Source organism: Moschus berezovskii, chromosome 4 (assembly GCF_049115385.1).
Source record: "Moschus berezovskii isolate FMDL1 chromosome 4, NW_MosBer_1.0, whole genome shotgun sequence".
NCBI classification, from domain to species: Eukaryota; Metazoa; Chordata; class Mammalia; order Artiodactyla; family Moschidae; genus Moschus; species Moschus berezovskii.
The window spans coordinates 529,121-556,310 of record NC_142463.1 but is presented as its reverse complement, the minus strand read 5'-3'; the positions used below and the strand labels follow the sequence as shown (position 1 = coordinate 556,310).

Here is a 27,190-nt window from a genome sequence, read left to right as displayed (position 1 = left end):
GCGCCTGCGCACTTGGGGGCTGGCGGGGAGGAACGCGTTGGCAAGGGGGCGGGGCGGCGCGATGACGCAATCCGCCCGCGCGCGGCGGGGCGGGGCGGGGCGCGGGAGCGCGGCGGCGCTGGGCTGGTCGGCGGGGCGGTCGCTCTGGCTCAGGTCTTCGGCGCGTCGGCGGTGAGTGTGTCGCCGTGGGGCCCGGCCGCCTTGGAGGCGCGAGCTGGGGGCCGACGGGGCTGGGCCGGCGCCCGTTCCGGGCCGTGGTCGCTCCGGGAGACGCGCGGGCGGAGGAGTGGCGGCCGGCCTGGGCTCCTGGGCCCTCTCGACCCCCGGCCTCCGCCCGCCTCCCCGGATCTCCCCCCGGCCTCTCGCGCTCCCCGGGCCTCCCCGCTCACCGCTCCCCTGGCCGGTGCGGGTCCCCGGCCCTTCCCGCCGCCGGGGCCCTGGCGCGGGCGGAGGCGGCGGGGTGTGTCCGCGGGGAAGCCGAGTGGCCCTCGCTAACCTCGGGGGAGTTGTGCGGGGCGTGGTCAGCGGTGGGGCCGGGGCGCCGCGCGCTCGCCGGCGGACGTGGTCCGGAAGGGCTGGTGTGGGTCGGGCCGACGCGGGCGCTCCCCCTCCCGCCCGCCCCGGCCGAGAGGAAGCGCGCGGGGCCCCGGCCGCTCGGCGGTGGGCAGGAGTGGGGGGAGGAGGCCCATGCTGCGCGGACTCCGGGGGCGGGCGGCAGCGCCGCGAGGGGGGTCCGTTCTCCTGCAGGCCGAGGTGGGGCCGACCTGTGTCTCCGTAAGGCCCAAGGACCGCCGGTTGGCTTTCCGCCCCGTTTTCGTCTCCCCCACCTTGTCTGGGTCCCCCAGACGTGGTCGCGGGCCCCTCCACGCTGACTTGTTAGTTCCAGCTGCGGTGGTCCTTGTCTGCCCTGGTCCAGAGCTTAGCTCGAGTCTGGGGCCGCTCGTCTCCAGCGTTCGCTGCCTGGTACTGGCTCTGTTGCTGGCTCTGTTGCCCCGGACTCGGCCCGAATTAGACTTTCCCCAAAGGAGGTGTTGGCCCGATGTCAGCCTCTGCTGCTCCGTATGGTCGCCGTCCTGCGAGGGGCAGGTGCGCGGACCTGCCCAGCATTACTCGTTGCCTGGCACGGTGACCCACGTAGCCGACTTTCGGAGCTCTCTCGAACGACTCAGATCGTCAGCATACCTCCAGACAGTCAGGGCCCACAGCAGCCCGCCGTTCTCAGGAGAGATGATAGCGACGGTGTGGGGTCCTGCAGGCCCTCCCCTTCTGTTTGTAGTCTGAGGTTTCGGTAGCTCGCACTCAGGCTTTCTTTGCATCACGCAGCCTCCTGAGTCTCAATGAACCTTGGCAGTGATCTCCTCCACATTAACTTTATCCTAATTTTTTTTTTTCATTTTTCTGTCCACGTTGCATTCTGACAGTTCTTAAACTAGCAGAGTGACACACAGAAATGGGGATGGGACCCATAGGCACTAACCTTCCTGTGTGGTCTTTAGTAAATGTGATTCAGACCCTTTTTGTAGTCAGCTTGAAAGACAAAAACTGCTGGAAAAGAAAAAATTGGTTTTGTGTTCTTCTCCAGAGAGGAAAGAATGTGGAGAGTCGTCTGGCGGCAGAACTGGGATGAAGCCACTTTTACGGTCTTGGTTGTCTCACTGTGTGCTAACAGTCACACCGTCATCAGCGAAAAGGCATTTATTGTGGGCGCTGCCCTTGTGCTGTGAAGAGCGTTTGTGCTGTACTGTCAGACCCGAAGGCTGAGTGCTACGTGTTCCAGTGGCTCTGCGTTAGGGATTACAAACCCTGAGGTCCTCCATTGCAGGATGCTTTGTACATTAGGATAATGTATGGAACTACAAGGATGACATGTCAGTGAAGGGTGGTTTGGGGTGGTCCCTTGAGACACAGAAATACCACTAAGCAAAGCAAGTTTATGTTGCCAAGAATGGAGTTTTAGCCATCTGTTCTGTCTCTATTTGCTTTAGAAAAGCTGACTTCTGTGTTCTGGCGTGCTGTTGCTGTCTGGGAGAAGGCAGCCGTGGGTCCAGGAGAGAAGAGCTTTAAGCGATCTCTGTTATTTAGAATGAGTACAACCTGAGTGCATAAAGTTTTCCTTTGACCACATATCTGAGGTTTGGGGATCTCATTGATCGTCTTCCAAGGCTTAAATTAATCACAGTGCTTGGCATTTTTCGTGTTGCTGGATTGAGACTTTCTCACTGATAAGCAGGTAGTTAAGAAGTTCAACAGAAGAATGTTGAATTTCTTTCGACTTCCATCTTAGAGTAATCAGTTAATAACTTAAACTGTTGGAAAATCATAGTGTATCCAAATTATGTTTCAGAGGAAAAAATTCCTTAGTATTGTATGAAAGAAATGTGTTGTGATGAGAGAAACTTGGTAAAATTAAAAGCAAGACAAGTGTTTTTTAAGAATTCACATCCTGTTCCAGTCTTCTCGTTTTCCCTGTGCGTGTCCATCAAGATGAGTCTTAGTGGGAGGTAACCGGTAGGAGTGGTGGTCCCTTTCTTGCCTGTGGGGCAGCCCCAGTCCTGGGCTCACGTGTGCTCCTGTATTATCAGGGTGCTCCCTTGAAGTTGATCAGAGCACAGGCAGGGGCCCCCGAGTTCAGTGAGGGCAGGCATGCAGAAGCTCCAGAGAGAGTGGGTAACAGTCCTCTGCCACTCTGGGTTGGCTTGAAGCAGATGTCTATGATGGCTGGTCTTCCTATCTGTCCTCAGGCGTTTATTCTTCAGGTGAACTTGAAAGTCATTTTATCCAGTCATTAAAGGAAAAAGCATCATTAGGGAGTCCATCTGGGATTAGACCACGTTTACGTACTAATTTAGGAAAATATAAATGAATTAATCTTGCAAGGCCTGTTTTCTTTCTAAACTTGTTGCTACATTTGTTTTGTTTCTACTCTGTTATAAATGGCACTCCCCTCCCCTGCCATTTCCATTCCTTGGTATTCATCTCTTGTACAGAATATAGAACTCTTTAGAACTATCTAGTATTCATAATCAAGGATGGGAACTGGCTGAGGGGATTTTTGAGGGTGTTAGTGGGGTTTTGTTCTATTTTAGTATATGTTTGGAATTTTTCCTAAGTGTTTAAAGATAACTGTGGTGGTAACGGGCACTCCTCCCTAGTTAGTGGCTGTAATTTAAATGATTTGGCGTCTGTCTAGAGAATGGCGTCTGCCATCGGCTTCTGAAAGGTGCTTGAGCAGCTTCCTCGCTTAGTGCTTTTATTCGAGTTGGTTGCGGAATTTTACCACCTTAGTCTTCAGCTTGTATTCACATATGGTTTTCTCTACTTTGTTGTAACAGCTTGCATTGATAGCTGCTTTGGGTCCATTTCTGGGTTATAATTGCTCGCAAGTACTTCACTGAGGATCTTGCCTTCACATTCTCGAGTGAGGTGGACCAGCAGCCAGCCCCTTGCTTGCCGTTTCTTCATCTGGGTTTGTTACTGGGGTTGTGCTGTCTTCGTGAAATAAATTGGAGTGCTTCCTCTTCTTCCGTGGTGGCGTAGGTCATGCAGGCGTTTATCTGTTCAGGTTTGGATGAAATTGAGTTCTAATTCTGTGCAGTCGTGGTCCCCTTTTCATTGGTAGATTGTTTATTCTGCTGTCGAGTGGCATTTGTCTAGTCAAGTTTTCAGTTCTTGGTTCAGTTTTGGTCATTTACAGTGTCTAAGAAATCATGCATTTCTTTGGATTTTCAGGTTTGTGGCCATCTTCATACCTGTGGTCCCTGTGACTGTGATTATACCTTCTTTTCAGTAATTTTTTTTTGCTTAATGGAACTTGTGAGGAATTTGTTTCAGAGAACCAACTTTGGATTTGTTTACTCTTCTATTGGGTTATTTTCCAGTTCTTTATTTTCATTGTTCTTCAGTAATGAAAATATGTAAAACCCAAATCCCATCTAAGTCTGTGAGAGCCTGTGCTGTGTCCCGTTCCTTTTGCGTTTATCTTCTTTCCATGGCTTTCTAGACGATTTAGGGCTTTGCTTTTGTTACCCTCTGACCCAAGGGTTGTCCAGGAACGCTCTGAATAACTCGGAGCTCCTTTTTGTCTTTAAGAGTATGACCTGTGAACACTGACTGAAAGTGGCAGTCCTCGGCCCTTGCTTCTGCTGTGTTCACTGGGGTCTGTGTGGTTCTGGGAGGAGCTGTCACAGCCTTCCCCCTGCATCGTACTCTCATTAAGCTCTCACAGTACTTCTCCTAGTCTTTGTTCTTCGTGTGTATCCGATGTGAGTGTTCATGGGTGCAGGTTTATGAAGGTTTTATCTTTATAAACTGTTCCTTTTATAAACGCCGCCCTTTCCTTTAAGTCCCACCCTGGTTGATCCTAACAGTACCTCCCCCTGTTCTTTGTGTTTGCACTAGCTTCGTATCTCTTCCTTTGTCTTCAACATTTTTTCTAAGCCCCTTCTTTTGAAGCATGTTTCTTCCATGTAATGTACCCTGGTTTTCTGCTGTCCCTCCCCACCACCCCACCCCAACCTGTCTCCTCTTTTAAGGAGAGAATTCACATTTAAACTGATGACTGATACTCTTAAATTTTTCTGTTTCTTTTCCGTATTTTTACTGGTTTGATCAAGTTGCTCTTTGGTATTTTTCTCTTAATTTGGGAGTAAGTTTGTTTAATGGCTGCTTCCCCTTTTCTTTCATTGTAGACGCTTATCTCTTTATTGTCTAAAGCACAGTGTCAGCTGCTGCTTCTGCCAGGACCGTCTGCATTCCATCCGACTGCTCCCTCTCCCTCTGAAAGATTTCAGCTCTCCAGTCTTACTCCTGCCCCCAGCTCTCAGGTGTTGCTGCAGAAGTTCCATAGGTAAACGTCTGGACTATGAACAGTCTTCCCCTGGGACGCCCCTTCTGTTCAGGAGATCTCAGTCCAGCCCTGTGCTGCGCAGCTCCAGGCAGACCCTAGGCTTGCTCTCTTTGGGAAGCTTCTCTTCTGTTCCTTCTGCTCTCTTTTCCTCCGTCGCTCCCTTATGGTTGCGGGAGGCAGTCTTGCTGCTAACACGTGCGTCCCTCGATGTTTCCTCTGAGGCCGGCCTCCACCCACGATCCCGCTGGCTCGTTTGCCTCGTGCACTGCGGTGTCTCACGTTTGGTCTTCCAGGTCACGTTTCAGGTCTCTACTGTGACCTTTCATCAATTCAGCTACCACAGTTTGAGTTTGGAAATCATGGATATTAGGTCCAGAAAGTGTTATTAGGAATACTGTAATTTGAAGCTCCAAAACTTTGGCCACCAGATGCAAGGAGCCAACTCAGTGGAAAAGACCCTGATATTGGGAAAGATTGAAGAGGTTGAGGGCAGGAGGAGAAATGGGCAACAGGATGAGATGGTTGGATGGCATCCCCGACTCAATGGGCAGGATGAGCAAACTCCGGGAGATAGTGGAAGACAGAGGAGCCTGGCATGCTGCAGTCTGTCGGGTGGCAGAGTCGGATACAGGGCAGCGCCTGAACGATGACAGCTTGCATCTTCATCACAGTGATGCTGTTTCCTTGGTTCAGATCGTTCTCCTCCCTGTTAAGCTCATCCTGGAGGCAGGGAAAGAGGGCACACTTACAGGGACCCCCTGTCTTCCTACCCTGGATCCCTCACACCCATGATCTGTTCCCAGGCTCTTCGACGATTCCTTTCTGGTTCTTCCTTCCAAGGAGCCCTTCGTCTCCTGCTTCTCTGGCTGCCCAGCATTTCTGCTGCTGTGGGTTTGGTTGGCTCTGCTGCCTTGGCTGAAGCGTCTTGGGCAGCCTGGTTGCAGCTTTACCTGTCTCCTTGGCCAGCAGTGGTCCTTCCTGTGTGTGCTCACTTCACCCGGCATGTCCCCCCACTGTCAGTGTGATCCGCACGTTAGGATCCTTCCGCAGGAAGGAGCACGTTACAGCCGCCTCCTCCCCTCTGGTTGGCTTTTCAAGGGCACCTGCAAGGGAGAAGCGAGGCTGTGCCCTTGTGTTCCTGACACAGTGACACGAAATCAGAGTTACAAATCCTAGCTGTCTTAACCTCAGTTAACCATTTGTTCAGGAGTGGTTGGAACCATTTCCATTCAAAAAGGAAACTTTGTGCAGTATTCAGGAGTGAATGTATCCATCTGGGGGATATGGAGAGTCAGGAAAGTGGAAGCGGTTTTCTAAGCACTGGGAAGAATCAGACTTTGTTACCAAGGCTGCTGCACAGTCCTGTCTCCCAGGGTTCAAACGCTCAGGTCCCTTCGGTCCTTCCTCCTTTACTTACAAGCGTAGCTGCCGGCTCTGTGTGCCCCAGGGTCAGAGTCTGGTCCACAGAGCTCAGGCACCCTCCCCAGCAGGCAGCAGACAGAGAGGCTCCGACAGGAATCTCTTCCGTGTGCAGTTTTCAGAGAGAGAGGAAATTACACAATTCCAGAGGTGTGGGAATTTATCTTTTTTTCCAACTGCATATAAAGTGCTTAATGTATAAGCAGTACTGAAAAAGGTATTGTTGAGAACGTGGAATATATATATATGCATACATGCGTGTAAGTGGTCACTTTCGTTAGCTTAATTTTTTAAACCTAATTTATGTAATGAGAGGTGAAACTTTCATCATTTCTGGGGAAGTATTTGACGTGATGAGAAGCGGAGTGAAACAAGCTGTTGGTGCCTCGTGTAATTGCATATCAGTTCACACTGTAGTAAATTGTGTGTGTATGAATGTACTTTTTTTTTTAACAGATTGACGAAACTTCACTAAAGATGTCTAAGGTAAGAGATCGTACTTCGTCATGTATCCACAGTATAAGGAGAAACTGCTTTGTTTTCAAACCTTTTATAGTCAAGACTTATATGATTCATTGTATAACTAATGTTTGATTCATTAAGACAGTTCTAGTTTAACTGTCATCCTAAAAGGTTTGAGGTTTCTTTTTTCAGATTTTCGGTTTGTTTCTAAAAGCTTTAATGATGATCTGTTTAGCCTCCTTAGATTATACCTAGTAGACCATTCAGATAATTTTAAAATTGTAATAATTTTTCATGATGGAATTGATGGGGTTCTCAGACTTGATAAATTGGCTAATGTCAGGTCTTACAAATTAGCCCAAAGCCCTGAAAGAAGTTGATTCTAAAAGACATGCTGAGAAAAGCAGAATTTGGGGTTAAAGTTGCAAGATTATTGTTTCCTTTGCCTTTTATTTTAAGCCTTTGGGTCTTACTGTGATACAGAAACATCACAGTCATTTTCATTTTTTATATAGGCATCAGTGTGGATCTTTGATCAGCGAAAAAGAAAATAAAAATTAGCTATAATTCCGTTATTCAGAATAATCACTTGTAACATTGTGAATATTATTTTTATATCTGTGTGCATGCACATGTGAATGTTAATATATCTCAAAGGAAATACCGTTCTAAATCTTACCTTTTGCGTTTAATGAGTCTCTTGGGGTATCTTGACTTCTTGCTGTGTTCAGGAAGCCACAGCCTGGACTCCCCGGTGTTGCCGCGCTCACTGTGTGGCGCCCCTCGTGTCAGGCTGTGGGGGGGGGGGGGCTCTCCCTCTTCTTTCTCTCTGTCTGGGAGGTGGGATTCCCAGCATGGCGCCCCTCGGTGGCCTGCCTTACCCCGGGCACCGCTCTGGGGAGCTGGGCCACCGTAGGAGACAGGGCTGTTCCTGCTTCTCCTCTCAAATGCACCACTCCTGACACTGGGAGTCTTTATATTCGGAAGCTGCTCTTCAGCGGAGTTTGGTGGATGATGTCAGTTGGGCCTTACTTTGTAAGTTTGACTGACTTTCCTTTCACTCTATAGACAGTTTCTCACATCAAGATTGAAACTGTACTGAGATGAGTTAATGTATCTTTTATGTGTCGCTTAATTGCTTAACAGAAATGTTATTTTAGGTCGGGTGTGTAGGTATGAAATGATATTGGATTGGTTTTTTAAATGGTTTTAATAGCAGGGACTTTTTGGAAGCATTGATTTATGTATATACCTTTTTGATTTGTGAAAACTAATGATATCTATGTTTGTCACAGGTTTAATAATATATTACAAGCCACTAATAAGGTGTTTAATTGTTATTTTTTCAGCAACAACCAACTCAGTTTATAAATCCAGAAACTCCTGGATATGTTGGATTTGCAAATCTTCCCAATCAAGTTCACCGAAAATCAGTGAAAAAAGGTTTTGAATTCACACTGATGGTCGTTGGTAAGAGACTCACTTGTGTCCTCAGGTTGTTGAATCTGTGGGCGCCTCCCTTTCCCACCCTTGGGTGTGACAGTGTGGCCTCCAGACCACAGGATTCCTTTGTGGGCAGAATCAAACACCTTGAGAATTTGCGGGAGATGCTCTAGAGGATTTTCCTGGAGTACAAAAGAAAAGTTGTGTTGCCGTTTCCTCGTGTGTGTGCAGGGAGAGGGTGTACTCGCTGTGCCAGCCTCTGAGGCGCTCCCGCCCCAGTCTTGCTGCCTGGTGCCTGTGGCGCTTCTAGTCCCTCCCACACGGAGCAGGGCTTGCCCGGGCAGAGATGAAGACACGTGACCTAGAGAGACTGTGGCCTGTGCCTCGCTTTCTCTGAAGCAGTCCCTCGGGGGGACAGTCAGTACCTTATGGAGAAGTCCACAGGCAAGGCACTGAGGCTCCCGTCTCAGAAGCATCCTCGCCCCAGTTAGGCCTGCTGGTGACCGCCATTCCTGGCTGATATCACTGTGGCCATAGAGAGACCCTCAAGCCATGAGGGCCCACCTTAGATACTCCCGAACTTCCGGCCCAGAGTCCATGAGATGATGGATGTCTGTGGTTGGTTTAGGCTTCTGAATTTTACAGTAATTTGTTGTGCTTTAAAGGTAACATACATTTAACTAGACATGTGTGTGTTTATTTAATACTCATAAAAATGGCTCTAACTCCTTGTGGTAGATATATTTTAAACAAGGGGCAATCCTTACTACACACCTGTTTTTAAATGAGTACTTACAGTCCTTGGAAATTGAGTGCTTACCTGAAATTTCTTCCTGTTATATCAGATGCATTTTATCATGGATTATGGCATGTATATTGGGCTTTAGTGTGTCCATAACAAAGTTCAGTTGATGAACAGTTAATTCTCCTTACTGTATCACATTTTATTACAATCTTGATAACTGCAGAATTCTCCCCACATGCTAAGATGCCCCTGGAAAAGCTTGATGGGGTGGTCATGCATGAATGGGACCAGCAATTGTTTCCTGGGATGAACAGTTCAGAAATCAGATGGAAAATGAAGTGTGGGACCCTGGGTCCAGAGAAGCGACTAGTGACACATTAGAAGAGCATGACTACATGATGGTGGCGGCCGCGCAGACTCAGCTCTCTAGTAGGGAGAGAGGTGGAGTGCAGCCTGTGACGCGGCTCCTTCGCTTCATCAAGTCAGACCGTCACTTGTATTTCTGGCCCTGATGGAATAACTCAGGGGCTGACAGACTTTCTGCAAAGGGTCAGATAGTGAGTATTTAAGGCACTGTAAGCCTTACAGCTTTTGGTGAAGCTGTTTTGTTTACGAGCTAGTGGGCTGGATTTGCTGGAGCACTGTAGTTTGCTGAAACCTGAAATGACTATACCAGACCAGTCCTCCTGGTGTGAATAACCAGATGGCTGGGCAGGATTTATGAAACAGCCCTTTTAAGACTTTGAGCAGGAATGCAGGACTTGGATCCTTGAGAGAAGGAAAAAATTATATGAACTATAAAGATATCCCAACTTGCCGCCAGCCACCTGCCCTTCCCCAGGGAGGAGTGAACCTAGCAGAGCAAGTGGTCTCGGCTGAAGAAGACCACGGTTCAGGGGGGCTGAGGCACAGGCAGAGTTCTGGAGACAAGACCGCCTCCCTCCGTGTCTGCGCGGGGCTCCCTCTCGCCCTGGGGCTGCACAGTGGTCCGTGTGCGCGTAGCAGGTGGGGAACTTGCAGGAAGTCCGGCAGAACACAGCCACCAGGAAGGAGCAGAGCTGAACTGGAGACTGCCTGGAGCTGGAAGACTGGAAAGGTATCAGGAGACACTGGAGCTCAGCCAACCAGGGGTGAGAACACCTGTGACGTTGAGGAGAGTCCTTGCTTGGGAGTGGGGGTAAACTCATGTAAAGGCTGGTCTGCACCCTCCCTATCAGAACTTCCAGATGAACCTTAAAAGGATCAAGTTTATTTACAAATGATCTAACTACTTGCCAGGACAAAATCTATGACTTATTAAAGAAGGACATCAATGTCTGGACATCTGCAGTATAACTCACAATGCTGAGCATCCGGGAAAAAGTTGTTGGATCTGCAGAGAAGAGAGAAGAAAGTAGCCTGTAACCAGGAGAGAGATCAAGCAGTGGAAATAGATCCAGAAAAGAAGAAAATGGAACTTGTAAAGATTAAAATATATACAGCACCTGAGATGAAAAATTTTCTGATGGGCTTAACAGATTATTCAGTGCAGAAGAAAGAGGGTAGTGGAAAGCATCCAAAGAACCAAGCAGAATAAATCCGAAAGTGCACCAGGTCCCAGGATCAGAAGGTAAAAACCACTGATAAATGGGACAATCTTACAGGTAGCCAGAAAAGAGAAACCCAGTACACACAAAGTAAAAACAGCCAAGAATTCTGTGTTCATCAAAAATAACCCTTAAAAATGGAAGTTGGAAAGAGAAGATAGAGACATTTTCTTGTAAGTTAGTGGAAGGAGCTGATGCGTTTCGGAGACGCCACGAGAAAGATGAGATGGAGTTCTCAGGCTGATGGAGGCAGGGAGCCCTGGAGATGGCAGGTGGGGTCGGCAAGCAGCAGGCTTCCTGCTTCCTGTTTCTTTCAGAGATAATGGACAGTGTGTAACGTGCGCGGGTCAGGTGAGCAGGGTCACACAGCGGGCAGGGGCGGACAGAGCTTCCATGATGCGTGAGGTGACAAAGTGCTTGAAAGGGAGACGCTGCGTTAACCGTGCATGCTGTGAACGTCAGAGTGACCACTGGGAAAATGAAGATCTGGCTGGCAGCCAGTAGGTTTGTTAAAACAGAGTGTAAACAAGCATTTAGTCCAAACAAGAGTGGAGAAACGAAAGCACGAGAGTGGAGAAACGAAAGATGAAAGCGCAGATGAGACGGGAAGCAGGGCGGCGAGTGAGAGGCGGGGCCGCGGACGGGCCGCGCACCAGGAAGGAGCCAGACGCGAACGAACGCGGCCTTATCGCGCAGCCCCGAGCCCCGAGCGCTGAGGGGCCTTCATTCCTGTCAGACGAGCGGAGGGAGTCGCCCCCGAGTAATCCCAGGCGTGCGGAGCGTCACATCCTAACGAGAAGGGGGTCTGTTCAGAACAGCTCCGTCTTAAATATGCCTGACGCAGAATCTGACGAGAGAGGTACGGGCAGGACTTTCCAGCACTCCTCACGGTAACTGGGGAAGCAGACAGAAAGGCGGTCGTGTAGAATGTTTAAACTCTACCGTCAAACAGTGGCGCAGCTGCTGGGACTGCTCAACAGCTGCAGGGCAGACATTCTTTTAAGGCACATGGACCGTTCAGCAGAGACGCTCTCCTGATGAGAGTGTCAGGCCCAGCGCGGCCCTGTTGCAGATGACTAGAGAAGTAGACCGCCCCGTCAGGAGTGTAGTCTTGACAGCTTACTAAGGTGGTCGCAGGGCCTACGGTGTGAGGTGGCTCATTGCCCTCAGTTCCAATGTGATGTGGTGTGTGTGTGTTCTTCAGCAGTCACGCTATGCAGACGCGCAGCTCGTGGGGAAGCGGGCCCACTCAGAGCCTTCCTCCGCTGCAGGCCAGGACGACGGCGAGAGCCGCCTCCGCCCACACGTGAACTGGCTGAGAAATCGAAAGTGCCACACCAGACGAGCCCCCGAGCCCGAGGCGGGAAAGTGGGCCTCGGCCAGGTGCAGCCTGAGGACCCGGGGAGCGGCTGGCTGTGGCTGGGCGGCGGGCTCTGCTGTGGGAGTGCTCCCTGGGCTGGTTCTGCTGGGTGGACTTGGTTTATCATCACCTGTAAGAAATGGTGAGGTTTGAATTATGTGGAAATCGTTCCCTAGTATATCCATTGTGTTTTAACAGATTGTCAGTTTCAAAGCAAATGTCATATAGCAAGACTGACTGTACTTCCTAAACAAAGTGGGTTTTGTTGCTGGAATGCATGGTTTAACATGGGAAATCAGTCACTGTTTCTGAAGGGGAAATACCTGTAGTTAGCAGCGTTCTTACTGATAAAAAAAAAATGAGAGAAGGAAGTAAACTCTCCTTAATTACAAATGATGTATTTGTATATATTAAAATCATAAGAAAACTATATAGTTTCTAGATGAAAATAGTTTAGCAAGGTTGCAGGTTCCCAGTGAATATATAAAAGTCAGCTTTATTTCTGTATGTTACCAACAAGTAGTTTGAAAACAAACTTAAAGATTTAATATTAAAGGCAATTACACTAATAAAATCTTTTTAAAAGACAGTACCATTTACAGTAATTAACAGGTGCATACTGCTGAGGGATAGTTTAACAACGTGAGCAAGACCTGCACTGACCATGTGAAAGCGCTGCGGAGAGGAGCCGGGGGGAGGCCGAGTGAGTGCGGACCCTCAGCCCTGCCCTGCCGCGCCGGGCTCTGCGGTGCCCACCCTCCACAGCCGTGCGGACCCTCAGCCCTGCCCTGCCGCGCCGGGCTCTGCGGTGCCCACCCTCCACAGCCGTGCGGACCCTCAGCCCTGCCCTGCCGCGCCGGGCTCTGCGGTGCCCACCCTCCACAGCTGATCTGAAAGTCAGTGCAGTCCCAGCCAAAACTGCAGCAACGTTTGACAACAGGAATTAGCCATTTGATTCTGAAACGCAATTGTAAATGCAGAGGCCCCAAATATGACAGAAACAGTCTGATTTCCAACAGCGTCTACACAGTGTGTACGGCAGGCTTAGAGGTGGGGACAGGTTAACCTTTTCCACAAACAGTGCTGAAACAACTGCATGATTGGGGGAAAATGAACTCCAGCCTCTGCTTCATACTGAACATCACCTGTTCACTCAAAATGAGTTGTTGACCTAGTTGGAAAGCTATAGAAAGTCTAGAAGAAAAGAGCTTTAAAAACGTTTATGACTTTGGAGTAGCAGATTGCTTAGGACAGGAGGAACACTAATCACAAAAGGAAATGATACATTGTGCTTCATTCAAGATTTGCTTTCCTCAGAAGGCACTGATAAGAAAGAGGGCCAAGGACCAAGAAAGCGCTTGTAGTGTACGTGACCCAGGACTCGTATCTGGAGTAGAAAAGACTTCCGCAGGCTCAGTAAGAAGACAAGTGACCCAGTTACAAAGACAGGCAGAAGATGTGAGCAGACGCTGTACAGGGGATAAGCAGATGGCCAGCAAACGCACGAGGGTGTCGTCTTCTCGGGTCGTCAGGAAAGCGCCCCCCAGAACCACAACTGGCTGGTCCTGCACACCCACCAGACGGCTGCTGCACTGGGTGGGCGGTGGAGCAGCTGGAGCCCCTCACTGTGGGCGCGGAGGTCAAGCGTGGGCTGCTTAACAGCTGCGCACTCACCTGGAACCCAGCAGTGCCCTCCCAGGTGTTTACCTGAGAGGACTGATGGCACGTTGCAGACTGTGTGAATGCTTGTGTCCACTTCTCTGGACACACGCAGGTGTCTGCCCAGCACCAAGCGGGTTGTATCCGCTCGGGGAACATTGCTGAACAGTGCAGAGAAAGGGTCTGCTAGTAGGGGCGGCAACAAACAGCCTCCAGAGCCTACCGTGCGCTGAGCGAGCGAGCCGGACAGCGCAGTGTGTCCTGTGTGCTTTGTGTTCAGATGTTTAGGTGGCGATGCATTTACACTGGTTCACACCTTTTCTGTGTGTCTTGTCTGCCCATCGTCAGGTACCTGTTGGGGAAGCTCCCAGCAGAGATGGAGATACTAGTGAGTGCAAAACAGAGCAGGGCTGGGTATGCTCAGAGATCAGCCCAGGGGTAGCCTCCTCTGCTGAGTCAATGAGCAGGTTGTGGATGTCACCCAAAAGCTATTCCAAGTGAAATAGTCACTTGCACCCTTAAAATTGAGATTCATAATTTAGAATCGGCCGTCTTTGCTCAGACGCCTTTGCTGAGTTGTCTTCTGGCCTGGGTCCCCTTTCAGCTGTCTTACTCAGAGCTGTCGCCACTTGGTTGGTAACAGAGTGGCTTTGTTTGTCCATCACCTCCCCTGCTGGGCTGCAGAGCCCCCCAGGGGCGGGGACTCTCTGCTGTGTCCCACCTGTAGTGAACGGCATCACTAGACACTTTATTAAAAGGGTAACTTACCGCCGGAACATAGATTTAGTCCTATTCTCACTCTCTCATATTTGGAAAGGTTCAACATGTGATTCTGGTTTTGCCCTTTTAATGTTACTTCTCATCTATGAAAACTGCGGTCTGGTTAAAGTACAGTCCAAATTGCATGTCTGCCAATTTCAGATTCAATTTTTTGTTCTTGATGTTCCCAGAGGTAATTTTCAAATTAGATGTGTGCTCCTTCCCTGACTGTGCAGGATGTAACAGAGGGGGGTGGAGCTGAGGTGCCCAGGGGCAGTCAGACCAGTGCATAGAGTTAAGCCTTAGATAACCTCCAGCAAAGTGATGGCATCTGTCTGTTCTTCCTTGGAATATACATTTCAATTGTTTGGTATTTTACATCTTCTTTGAAATTAAGTTTCAAATATTCAGAATACGTAGTTAGTGGTTGAAGAGGAATTTAAAAAATTTTTTTTATTAAAATTATTTATTTTAACTGGAGGCTACTTTACAATATTGAAGAGCAGTTTCTAACTCACTAACTGCTTGAGGGAGCATGTGCTGCCTGCCGTGGGGCGTGACACCCGCAGAGGACCGGGAAGCCGCCTGCCCTGCTGTGGTGGCCGCCAGCGTGGGGCGCGGGGCTGTGAGTGAGACAAGAAGTGGGAGGCGCCTGCTCCGCCTTGCTGGCTGGCCGGTCGCATGCCGGGAGTCTCGGGTGGCCCCGCCCTGCCCCCACAGCACGGGGAGCTGGGTGCCTTTGACACTGTTGTGTCTGTCCAGCTTTCTGAAACATGGTAAGTCTAAAGGTTAGCAGCTGAGTCCATACCTGAAAATCTACTGCGCATTCTGTTTGTCAAAAAATGAGGAGCCACCTCATGTCCATTCCACGTATTTGGCAAGAGGTCAGATGGAGTTGGGTTTCCCTCGTAGCTCAGTCAGGAAAGAATCTGCCTGCAATGTAGGAGACTGGTTCGATTCCTGCATTGGGAAGATCCCCTGGAGAAGGAAATGGCAACCCACTCCAGCATTCTTGTCTGGAAAATCCCATGGACAGAGGAGCCTGGAAGACTACAGCCTGTGGGGGTCACAGGAGTCGGACACAACTTAGCGACTAAACCACCTGGTCTTATGACTTCTCAGATTTCTCTGGATTCTAACTGAGGCCTTGCTCTGGACAGCAGCCTGAGCATGCAGGCTAGTGACCTCAGGGCCCCTGTTCCCATCCGTGGGACCAGGGGGTTGTGCCAAATCCATGGTGGTCACACGGGATGCAGAAAAGGATGTTTGTGAGGTGCTTAGTCCGGGGCCAGGCCTCACGGCAGCACTCAGCAGGCTTGACTGGGTCGCACAGGTAACGTCATGACATCACGTTCCTTTTCATTTTAAGGTGAATCGGGGCTTGGAAAATCGACGCTCATCAACAGCCTCTTTCTGACCGACCTCTACCCAGAAAGAGTCATCCCTGGCGCCGCAGGTACGGAAGTTCCCACGCTGCAGGGACAGCTCAGTGTGGTTGGGACTGCAGAGCGCAGTCAGGACCTTGCGTCGTGGCCTTGTTTCTTTTGTGTGACTCTGGACACGGGACACACCTGTCAAGTAGGGAAGGGCTGCTGCGCCCGACGTGCTTGAATGCAGCGTGGCCCGTCTTCCCCACGCCTGATTTCCTTATCTGCAGGGTGTAATAGTTACTGCCTATATTACATGTTTGATGAGGATCAAGTGAAAATGTTTGCTCATGAAAAAACCCGCATACGGAGAAAGTTTCTGTGGGCGTAGGTGTCATCTGACCCCTTCCCCTCTGGTGTGCGTGTCCAGCACGGACTGCTGGGCTTCATGAGGCCGCTGAGTGAGTGGGCTGTGAATCCATCAGCTTGGGCCCTAGGCCCCCACGACAGGACTGCAGTCCCTGGGCAGTCTTCAAGTGATTTATTCCTTGTTCTTATCCAGGAAGAGAAGTTGCAATTTTCAATATTGGCATTTTTTTAACCTCGCAACAGCCCTTTATTCTCAGCTACAATGTTTCTCTTGCTGACCCTGGGATCCTTTTTACACAATCTTCCTGTTACCTTCTGAGAATTGTCCTTAAAGAAAAATAGCTACTTCTGAGTCACTTGTTTAATAATAAGAAAGTAACAACGTTGCTCTGTTTTAGAGAAAATTGAAAGAACTGTCCAGATTGAGGCTTCGACTGTTGAGATTGAAGAGCGCGGGGTGAAGCTGCGTCTGACAGTGGTGGACACGCCCGGCTACGGGGACGCCATCAACTGCAGGGACTGGTGCGTCCCAGGGCCCTCGGCGACGAGGCTGTGCCCCTGCCGAGTGTGTCCGTGTGTCTCAGTCCATCATACTCACTCACGATTGCTGGGCCTGGGGCAGCTGTGTGTGACAGAACGATAAGGCAGTTTAAGTCACTCTCATTATAGTGTTTCTAATGAGGAATTTCACAGGGAAGGAGTATTTTTTTTTCTCTTAAGAGCACTCTAGTGAGCTCTGACAGCACAAAGCCAACCAAACAGCAAATGCTAACGTGAATAAAGCACCTTGGTTTGGACCGTGGCTGGTGAACAGGACAGCATAGTAGTCTTCCTCCTTTCCGTGTTCAGGAAGAGGAGGTCTCGTAGGAGACTCGCTCTAGACCGAGTGTCTGTAGTTGGCTGCTTATTGGCGACGTTTATACAGTAAGGAAGTGAGGGGGACTGCGAGGGCCGTCGGGGCCGCGCCCCTGGAGAGAGCAGCACTTTCCCTGTGCAGCCTCTCTCGGTTCTCATCCTGCAACACAAGGCGGCAGCTTTCCAGCACTCACGAGGAGAGGGCGGGTGGGGCAGAGGGCTTCCCTTGTCCTCCTTCTCCGGGGTTCCTCCCTCCCTCCTGCAGCCACCGCCCCGGCTCATCTGTGGGAGTCCTGCTCGCATTGCCCCTGCTTCTGTCTGTCTGCTCAGGCTCTTTGTAACCTATTGCATCCGGGCTTTCAACCTTCAGTACTTAGAGGAAATGATTCCTGGCACAGTTTCCAAAAGCCACCACGTTGCCAAACCTGGCAGTCGGTTTTCTGTTTCCATCCTGCCGCTGAGTTATTAAATCACGTCTGCTGGAGGGGCGGGGGCTAGAAAGCCCTGTTTGTCTTTGTAGTCGGGGCGCTGCCTCTCGTGTCGCGTGACTGTTGGTGTCTGTGTCTCTCTCAGCTTTAAGACCATCATCTCCTACATCGACGAGCAGTTCGAGCGGTACCTGCACGACGAGAGCGGCCTGAACAGGCGGCACATACTCGACAACAGGGTGCACTGCTGCTTCTACTTCATCTCCCCCTTCGGACACGGGTGAGCGGCGCCCCGGACGCCCGGCACGCGGGTCGGGATGTCCTCTGTCCTGTGAGGCTTTCCAGCTTCCCCCAAAACTGCATGTTTTACCATAAGAATTGAAAGGATTCTGAGAAAACATTCTTCCCTTAAACATGACCTTTAGACTGAAGCCATTGGACGTTGCGTTCATGAAGGCGATCCACAACAAGGTGAATATTGTGCCTGTCATCGCAAAAGCTGACACCCTCACCCTGAAGGAGCGGGAGCGCCTGAAGAAAAGGGTGCGTGCTGGGCTCGGAGGAGGGGGTGGCGGGCCTGGGCCGGGAGGGGTGGGCACAGAACAGGCCTCGGTTGGGAGGCAGGCCTGGGCCGGGAGGTTGGGCACGGAGCAGGCCTCCCTGGGGCTGGTGCTGCTGGTGTCAGCGCATGTCTATGTCTCGCGGTCGCGTAGGCTTAGAAAGGAAATCGCTGTGCTCTGTACTTTTGAGAGTCTTATATTTCCCTCACACGAGTTGGTGACTGTCTGCTTCTCTGGAGCCTGGGTGTGGGCCTCCCCCCACCCCGGAACGGCTCTGGGCCGTTGCCGTGCTTAGGGTAGCGTCTTCTGAGGCGTGGGGGCGGGCTCCCGTCTCAGCCTGCCTTCGCCCGGCCGCGGCTCTGAGTCCCCCCCGGGCACTGAAGCCTGTTGGTGCGCCCTCCCTCATCTTGGATCCTTGCTGCTCGATTGCGTTTTTACCGACTCACAGGTGCCCCTGCGTTTTTAGGCCTGGATTTCCGCGCTGTAGGTGACTTCGCCTGGTGTGGCCTTTGTGTTTCTGTGTCTTCTAGTGTCTTCTCTCAGCCTTCTCCTTTATTGTCTTAAACGCTGCCAGTTGCTTAGAAAACACGCAGGCCCTTGGAAGAGCACCTGAGAACTTGGGCACTTTTGTCCCTGACAGTACACAGTTGAGCAGCTCACACTTAGGGGACTTCACCTTCACAGGAGACGCGTTTCAGACATGCAATGCAGAGAGATGTCGGGTAGAATGCTCTATCCGTCTCTGATTATGTGTGCAGAGCTCTTCGGTCTTGATCTCAGAGTCTGACATGAAATGAAGTTGTGGGCCTTTCCGGCCCCCTCTTACCCGGCCTCTCTGCTCTGCCGGTCCACACGCGCCTTTCCTCGTCTGAGAGCCTCTGTCCCCAGATCTCTGTCCGCCTCTCCCGCCCTCCCAGCGTGGTTCTCGCTGCCATCCAGACGAGCACATGCGGTTAGTGTTGATTTCTCACTGTCCAGTCCTCGCTTCCAGTTCTGGGCGGCCTGCCTACTAACTCTGCTCTGTCCTCGTCCCCCGTGTAAGCCTTGTCTTGCAGGGCAAGGGACAGAGCAGCTTCCTGCTCTGCTTCTCCATCTCAGCGGGGAGGGAGTGAGCAGTCCTGAGCAGACCAAGGTCAGCTTGCCAGGGCCAGGATGCAGGGAGGGCCTTTTCTTAGATCCTGCCTTAGTGTGGACAGTGAGTTCATCTGAGATCTTTGACCACACAAGGCCCTAGTCACATTAAGGAGGAACAAGTTTTGGAGCAGGTTTGAAGCAGAGCTGCTTCCTGCTCCCTTGGCCTGTGTTCTCTCTTCCATTCAGGGCCCAGATTCTAGCGTGAGGGTAAGCAGCGGGCCAGCCTGCGCCAGACCTGGTGGAGTGCCCAGCATGTGCGGGGGCTTGGGGGCTGGTTTCTGGTAGACTGATGGGTGAATGCGTGCTCGCGTCCACGCCAGCCCAATTTTTTCCCTGTCAGCAATTCTGCCACTTGGTTGGTAGTTGAGACTGTGAGGTGTCACTGCTCAGCACTCTTTGCCTGTTAGATGAAATTGAGACCCTCAATCTCTTCCTGACATTGGGGAGCTGTCCACTTGTCAGCCTGAGTCACGCTCGGCCCTGCCTCCCAGCCCTCCTGGATTCCTTGTCCTGTGGCCACTGGCAGGTGTCCCCCCGGCCCCTCCTGGCTCTGCCAAGCGGCCCCTTGCTGGGCTGCTTGCATGCAGTGCCCTCGGAAGCTGCTCAGGGATGGCCATCCATGGCCTCGGCAGGGCTGGGGCGGGGTGCATTCCTGTTGTTACTCTGGCCAGAGGCCCCCTCGGAGTGCACACCAGCCTTTGGAGTGGTTTGTGAGGTCATTTGAAAACAGTATTAATCAGTAGGGCTCTTCGTCGACGTTGGGTGGTTCTGACATGTTTCTGATATGATGGTTAAACTGAAACAGCACGCAGTTTGCTGTAGTTGCTCCTGGTTTGGTCGTTCTTTCAGATTCTGGACGAAATTGAGGAACATAACATCAAAATCTATCACTTGCCTGACGCAGAGTCCGATGAAGATGAGGATTTTAAAGAGCAGACTAGACTCCTCAAGGTGGGTGCTCTGTCCCCAGACGCACGAGGCCAGTCACTCCTACTTCCCTGTTGCTGCTCTTTAGTCGCTGAGTTGTGTCCGACTCTTTGTGACCCCTGGACTGAGGCCCACAAGGCTCATCTGTCCCTGGGTTTTCCCAGACAAGAATACTGGAGTGGGTTGCTGTTTCCTACTCCAGGGGGTCTTCCTGACCCTGGGATTGAACCCAGGTCTCCTGTGTCGACGGGTGGATTCTTTACCTCTAGTGCCACCCAGGAAGCCCCATTTCCTGCAGTCAGTGCATTTAACATGGAAAGAGCTGGCGCAGGGCCAGATTTTTAGAGGCCTGACCTCGGGGGTTGCCCGGGCAGGTTCAGTTACACTAGTGCTTTTGCTTTCAGCATATCTTGGCATAGCTGTCACCTAAGGCTTAGAGACCTTACTGCAGGTTTAGTTCCGTACACCTGTCCCCTGTGGAAACAGCTGCCACTCGCGAGTGGAATGTGTGCCTGCGGTTCTGCAGTGAGCCCTGCGGTTGGCGCAGTGCGCATTCTCTGCTCACACCCCTGTGTTTGCAGGGAAAGCTGGGGTTCCCCTTGTGGAGCTCGTCTAGCCCGTGTGTCCCCTCCTAGGCCAGCATCCCCTTCTCTGTGGTTGGATCCAATCAGCTGATTGAAGCCAAAGGCAAGAAGGTCAGGGGCCGCCTCTACCCGTGGGGCGTCGTGGAGGTGGAGAACCCGGAGCACAACGATTTCCTGAAGCTGCGGACGATGCTCATGTCAGTACCGCCCGCCCGCGGCGGCGCCCGGCCCGGGGAGCGCGTTGGGGCCACGAGTGTCTGAGCCGTGTGTTCCCATGGGGCCCTTCAGAGGCGCGTGCTCTGGTTTGGCGGCGCTCACCTCGGTGGCGCTCCCTCTGACCACGGGTGGTGGGCTCCTGTGGGAGGTGCTGCGGGGGTCTCGTTCCTGGCGTGTGCTGGGTGTGCGTGACCAGGGGTCTCCCCGTGAGTGGCAGGCGCGTGTCGCCCAATCCCGATGCGTCTCTTGTCTTGCAGCACTCACATGCAGGATCTCCAGGAGGTGACCCAGGACCTGCACTATGAGAACTTCCGGTCCGAGAGGCTCAAGAGAGGCGGCAGGTCATTGCCCAAGGCGTGCTGTCCCCTCTGCTCATGTGCCCAGCTCAGCTGACCGCCACTATCACCGTTTGGTTTCCTACCTAGAGCTATCACCACATACTTGTTGCTAGTTTAATCAGTCGGGGGCCCGGGTGTGTTTTTGATCTGTTTTGCCTGTTGAGAGGCGTCTCTAATCATTTATATCAAGAACAGTTCTAGTAGAAAGGCCACAGACTTGTGTTGGGTCCTTTTTTGATACAAGGTCCTTTGTACCCACGTATGAGGTGCACTTTGGAGATTAAGGTGTTGTTAATTTGGGGACCAGACTTGAGAAGGGATTCAGAGGCAGCGAGAGCATGCTGTTCGCGGACCATCAGGCCATGGCACCGTGCAGCAGCTGTGCGGAGCTGCGTCTGCAGGCTCAGCGGCCTCCATGCCCACTTCTCTGCCTGGACACTTACAACGTGTTCCTTCTACAGTATGAAGGCTGTAGTCTTTGTTCAGAACTTACCTTAGAAACCTACTCTTCAGATAAAATCTTCTATTTTTTGACTAAAGTTGGAAGTGTTCCACCCACCCACCCACCCCCAGCTTAGAGTAAGAAAAATGTCTTTTGTTTTTTCTTTTTGATCATTTTTCCTTTTCTTATTCATTCATGTTGTTAGTCAGAAAAATAGTAAGTTTATATGATTTCCAGTAGATTTTTCTCAGAAGCTGTATTTCTGAGAAGTTGTAAAGTGAAATTTTACTTTGGGTATCTCTCATCAGAAATGACCAGCCGTATCTGTCATAACATTATACTTGGAATTTCTTTCAACTCTTAGGAAAGTGGAAAATGAGGATATGAATAAAGACCAGATACTGCTGGAGAAGGAAGCTGAGGTAAGTGGAAAGTATTGTAGCTTTTAGTCTTCAATAGCAATTTAATGGGAAAAGTTGGAAGTAGAGTTTAGTAACATGGCTGATTTGTAGAAGGTTTAAAAATCAGCAGTTTTCATATACACAGACAATGAAAAAATAACGACAGAAATTGTCACTCACCGTCGTTCAGAAAAATTTAAGGAATACATATGACTTACACGGGATGAAACTAGAGAAAGCTGCCCTGAGAAGTGCGTTCAGAGTTTGAACCGACAGGAAGCTCTAGGAGGCCGGGTGCAGGCAAGGACCTCAGCACACTCCCTGCAGAGCCTGTCTGCCGAGTCCCCCGAGGGCCTGTGATGGGACGCCCGCCCGTCCTGGAGACGGGGTGTGGAGGCACAGGGCGCTTGTGAGGGGACAGGGACGGACATCGCTGGAGCAGCTGGGCCTTGGGCCCCTCAGGGATGGTCACCGTGGGAGCAGCCGGGCCTCAGGCCCCTCAGGGACAGTCACCATGGGATTCGGAACCCTCAGGGACGGTCACCGCGGGAGCGGCTGGGCCTCGGGGCCCCCTCGGGGACATTCCCCACGGCAGGGCGGCAGTTGTTTGCCACCTCTCTCGTGCTGTCTTTCCTTTCTTATTTCTTCCGTTTCTTGGTCATTTTTATTTTCCATTTGATCTGCCTTTTCTTATCGTGTGCTCGGCGTTCTGTTGAGACCTTGGTCCTTTCACTGGCTGGTCAGAGTTGGCGAGAGTTGGCTCGCGGGGCTGCAGTCATGGCCCTGTGCAGGCCCCCGGCTCACGCACCCCTCTCGTGTCCGCAGCTCCGCCGCATGCAGGAGATGATCGCGCGGATGCAGGCACAGATGCAGCTGCAGCTGCAGGGCGGCGACGGTGACGGCGGGGTCCACGGGCACCACGTGTGAGGTAGGACCCAGTTCAGGGAGTGGCCGCGGGCCCCTGAGGGGAGGGGGCCCCGGGAGGCCGCGGCTTCCCACCCGGCGGCTGTGTCTTCTCAGCCTGGAAGCATGGTCAGCAGCAGGAGTGGGAGGCCGAGCTGGTCCTTCCTGTGTGGGGAAGAAGGCCGCTGTTCCCTCCTGTGTCTCCTCCCACCCGGGACACCTCACTCCTGCCCCCAGACGCATGCAGGTCCCCAAGCCCACCGCCTGGAGCTCACGTCCAACCCCGCAGCATGGGGGACTGGACACCAGTCTGCCCCCACTTCAGATGCCAGTCACAAGTTGAGGTTGTCAACTGCACTCTCATGGACTGGCGAGAGGCTCCCACCCCACCCACACCACAGGAAAACATCCGGCTTCCTAGATCACGTTCTAAAATACAGTACACAGATGAGGAGACCCACAGGGTGAGGCCTGAAATGAGTGCAGAGCTTCTGTCCCCGAGGAGCTGGGTCCATCACCTTCCCGGTAGGGGTGGATTCACCCCCAAAAACTCTCTAGACTCCTACTTTAGAGATTTAATATCTCGACAATAGAAGAAAAGTTGTATGTTAAAGTAGCATTTATAGATCATACAATTTGAAATTTATTAAGGCTCAAAGTATCTTTACAAAAGGAGTCTTTTCCCAATAGAAGCCTTCCTGTATTCCTTACTGAGCCACATGGACCGCTTGTGAGGAAACAGGAAGCACCAGGAGCCAGGCACCCGTCTGCTGGGAGCAGCTGAGGCAGCAGTGGCGCTCAGTGCTGGGTTGGGTGGCTGACGTGCAGCTGGCGTGACAGCGCAGTGCACCAGCTCCCATGTGAGGCCCTGACAGACCCAGCTTGGCTGTCCTCCAGGGTCTGCTCTCGGAGGTCTGCCCGAGTTTATTAGCAGTTTTCACTCGAATTCGTTGAGGAATGGGACGACTCTGCTCTTGTTTCTTGGCCAGGAATCTCTTGATCCTGAAAGTCTTGTGAGAAGACATGGTGAGGAGCAAACTCAACCACACGCAGGATGGTGGAGAAAAGAGCCAAAGGGAACTTAATGTTATTGGAACAACTCAGGCAGAGCACAAGTAGAGGTGGGCTGTGGCGTCCCCTCGAGGGAGACTGCTGGTCTGGCCCCTCACCTCAGCTCCGCCCTGCCTGCTGGTCCTCAGTGGGTCCGGGGGTCTGGCTGGGCTGTGCGGCCTCCGGAGCCGAAGTGTCCCCTCCCTGCCCCTTGGACAGGGGACGCTCAGAGCTGTCCAGGCAGTGGCTGACTAGCTCCAGGAGGAGGCAGTGGAAGGTAGAGTCAGAGCCCAGAGGAGGGAGGAGTACGTGGGGTCGGGGTGGAGGCCGGCCCACCCCCTGGAGGAGCTGCCCGGGGCCAGACAGAGTGCCCGCCAGCCCAGGTCTAGGCAGAAGCCTTGATTTGGGCAGAGGGTCTCCAGTGTGGTTAGGGGCCTGGGACTGTAGAGGCGTCGCTCACGTGCTGTGATGACGTGAGCAACTGCAGGCTGAGCTGCCACATTGCAGGACCAGTGAGACAGAAGGTGCAGGCCCTGGGGTCAGGCACCTGTCAGAACCCACGACACACAGGTGATAAAGGACCTGGGCAGGGCCAGGCTGGGGGCACTGGTCACCAAATAAAGCCCTTTCCCTTGGTGGCTTATTGGGAGAGGTTTTTAGTTGTGAAATAGCTGCACAGAAAGACACAAGTAGGCAGGAGGGTACGAGCACTCACTTTTAGAGGGAGTGTCCAGGGAGCCCACCTGGGTCAGGGGTGACTGCTTCTCCTTGGTCGCCATGTTGCAACCTTGTGAAGGTCCTGGGGCCTGAGTGAGTGCTGAGGTCCCGCTGCAGCAGTGAGGATGCTGGCGCTGTCGCACCGTTGACAGCTGGTAGGCCTTCTGGGGCGGTGCTGCCCAGGCAGGTTTGCGCCTGCCGGGAAGTGGTGGGAGGGAGAGGGGCTACAGGGCAGCAGGGCTCACTTGGGGCGGGAGGGAGCCATGGGTGTTGGCTCACTTCTCTATCCTGATGCTCCTCTTTCTGAAGCTTTATGGAATCATGAGAATTCCACTTTGGGAACATAAAACCAGTACATTTCTGCACACTTTTCATCCCGGTTTCCAAGAACTTTGTAAGTGAGGTTTTGCCTTTAGTGGACACTGTGGCCCTCGGGGCCCACCATCTGCTCAACCTTGGCCCTTTGTTCTTACACTGAAACATCCTGCTGGTCCTGGTCTGAGCAGCGGGCAGGGCATCACTCCCACATAAACGTGTTGTGTTTTGTTTTTCCAGGAAACTCTTTGCGAGATAAATATTCCGATGAGTAATACAGCTGCGTGTTTTCAAGACTGTTGGAGGGGTGCCTGTCCACATTTCACAGTACCTGTGCCTGAAAATTTAATTTTTTAAAAACTTTCAATGTGTTATTTTGTATGAAGTACCTTAACATTTGCATTTCATTGTTATGTTATACCTTATATTTTGTGAGGTGAACTGTCCATTTTCCTTCTTCTTCCACTTTAAGTAACCACTAACGCTAGAACTGATTCCCAGGGACCAGTCAGCACGTATAGTTAATAGTGGAATTTGAGTTGACTGGCCTAACCGACTAATCGTGATTTACTTCTAGAACATTCAGATTTCCGAGAACGTTCCTGAGCAGTAGAGACATGAATGAACACAGAAGGACGAGCTGCCCAGGTACCAGGCCATTTCTCACTAAGCCATGGCACCTGCTTCCCTGCCTTGCTTTTGTTTGACCACAACATCCAAAACCAGTTTTGCTGCTATAACTCCATACTGTTAATTCATCTGCACATTATCTGTTTACCAAATGAAAAGATATTAATTAGATACATGTTTATACTTTAATAGCTTTTTTTACAAACAGGCTGTTAGGGGTGAGTTTTTTAACAAGTCTTTGAATTCTGAGGTCATTTTTTTAAACCACAGTGTAGAGAACTCAGCACAAACCACGTTCTGTAGAGTTTGCCACAAAACCATGAGCTGCAGTTTCCATGTCACAGCCAAGATTCTTACCTATGTGCTGAGAGCCAGTAAACTATTTGTACTCAACTAGATTTATAGCATAACTTTTTAAGGGAAATTAACAGTTGATCTGTGCAGAAGCCTGCCTTTTTATACTGCACTTGGCGTGTTTTCTGTGACTTCAGTGTGGAAGATGTGTCTCGGCAGTGCCATCGCGGCTCCCAGCGCGGTTCTCCTGGTTTGGCCTCACTTGACTGATCCGTTCTCAGTGGTTTTCAGGCAGATAGCAGTGTGTGGCCTGTCCTGTCCCATTTTTAGCCGCCGTGGTTTCCTTCCTTACATGTTATACAGATTTGTCCACAGGTGGCTTGAGAGGATGGCTCTCAGACTTGCTCTGTGGGTTGGCTGACGGTGCCACCGTGGATGCCACACTGGCTGGTTTCCTTGCCCTGTGGTTGATGGGTCCCCGGAAGTGACACATGGAAGGAGACTGGAGGGCACGGGTGCTGGCTCAGTGTTCTCATCACACTAGAGCACGGGGGGCTGAAGTGGAGAAGCGCCGAACTGCAGGGCTGAGGACACACAGGAAGCAAGGGAGATGGTGACAGCGTTAGCCAGGTGCACTGCAGAAGGCCGTCTGGTGTTCTCCTGACTGCCCTTTGACTGTAGCCTGGTTGCGAGTGGTCACGAGCTGTAGGTTTAGGCGCATTGTACATTTTTTACCAAGAAGTGTTCCATGACCTTAGGGGCACTTCCATGCAAGGCCAGTTATTTGGGTTATTTTGGCATTTATCAACTGTGCTAGTAAAAGCTGTTTTTTAAAAGGGCGTGGGGTGGCAGTACTTGAACGTGGTAGACGTGATAAGCCCAATATAGTCTACTTAGTGCCATCTGCCGCCTAATGGCTGCGTGGGTGCGGGTGGGCCTACACTTCCAAATCCCCTTTTGTTTTGCTGCCCCAATCTAAATACTTTTGCTAATAGATAATTGCTCTTTAGTTACTAAGAGATAAAACTTTACCTATAAAAATGTATTTTGAAAACTTATTTTACACAGCAATTTTGTATCCACTGAAACTAACCTTTTACCAATAAAGCACTGTTGTTTAGATATTAAGCGAGTAGTTCTCATTATTGGCTCTTTACAAGGTAAAAGTGTAAGATCTTCTCGGAAAGATTCAGAGAAAGTTCTGCATTTCCTGTGTATAAGAAATGGGGAGGAATTATTCGCATGAACATCAGTGCATAACAGCTCTGTACTGGCGATCCCAGCTGGAAAGAGGGAGACATGAAGCCTGGGAAGAAAGGATTTACAGGGGAACTGATGGTTTCCTTAAAGTGAAGGTCTGATAAAAAGGAGCTCTAGTGAG

The 27,190-nt window shown here is 51.2% G+C and overlaps 1 protein-coding gene across 1 annotated transcript; it reads left to right on the top strand.

Moving 5' to 3' along the window:
• The first annotated feature begins 59 nt into the window (after positions 1-59).
• On the top strand, positions 60-26,937 carry SEPTIN2 (septin 2). Its single transcript, XM_055403275.2, has 13 exons — positions 60-171; positions 6,722-6,751; positions 8,077-8,197; positions 15,649-15,735; positions 16,414-16,537; positions 17,444-17,578; positions 17,724-17,841; positions 19,842-19,943; positions 20,555-20,700; positions 20,977-21,060; positions 21,864-21,921; positions 22,726-22,828; positions 25,126-26,937. The coding sequence occupies exons 2-12, from the start codon at positions 6,743-6,745 to the stop codon at positions 22,825-22,827; spliced, it is 1,086 nt and encodes a 361-aa protein (XP_055259250.1). The 5' UTR covers positions 60-171; positions 6,722-6,742; the 3' UTR covers position 22,828; positions 25,126-26,937.
• Positions 26,938-27,190: the final 253 nt, after the last annotated feature.

Coding starts and splice junctions, on each gene's coding strand:
- SEPTIN2 (XM_055403275.2), top strand. Junction 8,198..15,648: donor ATTCACACTGATGGTCGTTG/GTAAGAGACTCA, acceptor TTTCATTTTAAG/GTGAATCGGGGCTTGGAAAA. Junction 17,579..17,723: donor ATCTCCCCCTTCGGACACGG/GTGAGCGGCGCC, acceptor CATGACCTTTAG/ACTGAAGCCATTGGACGTTG.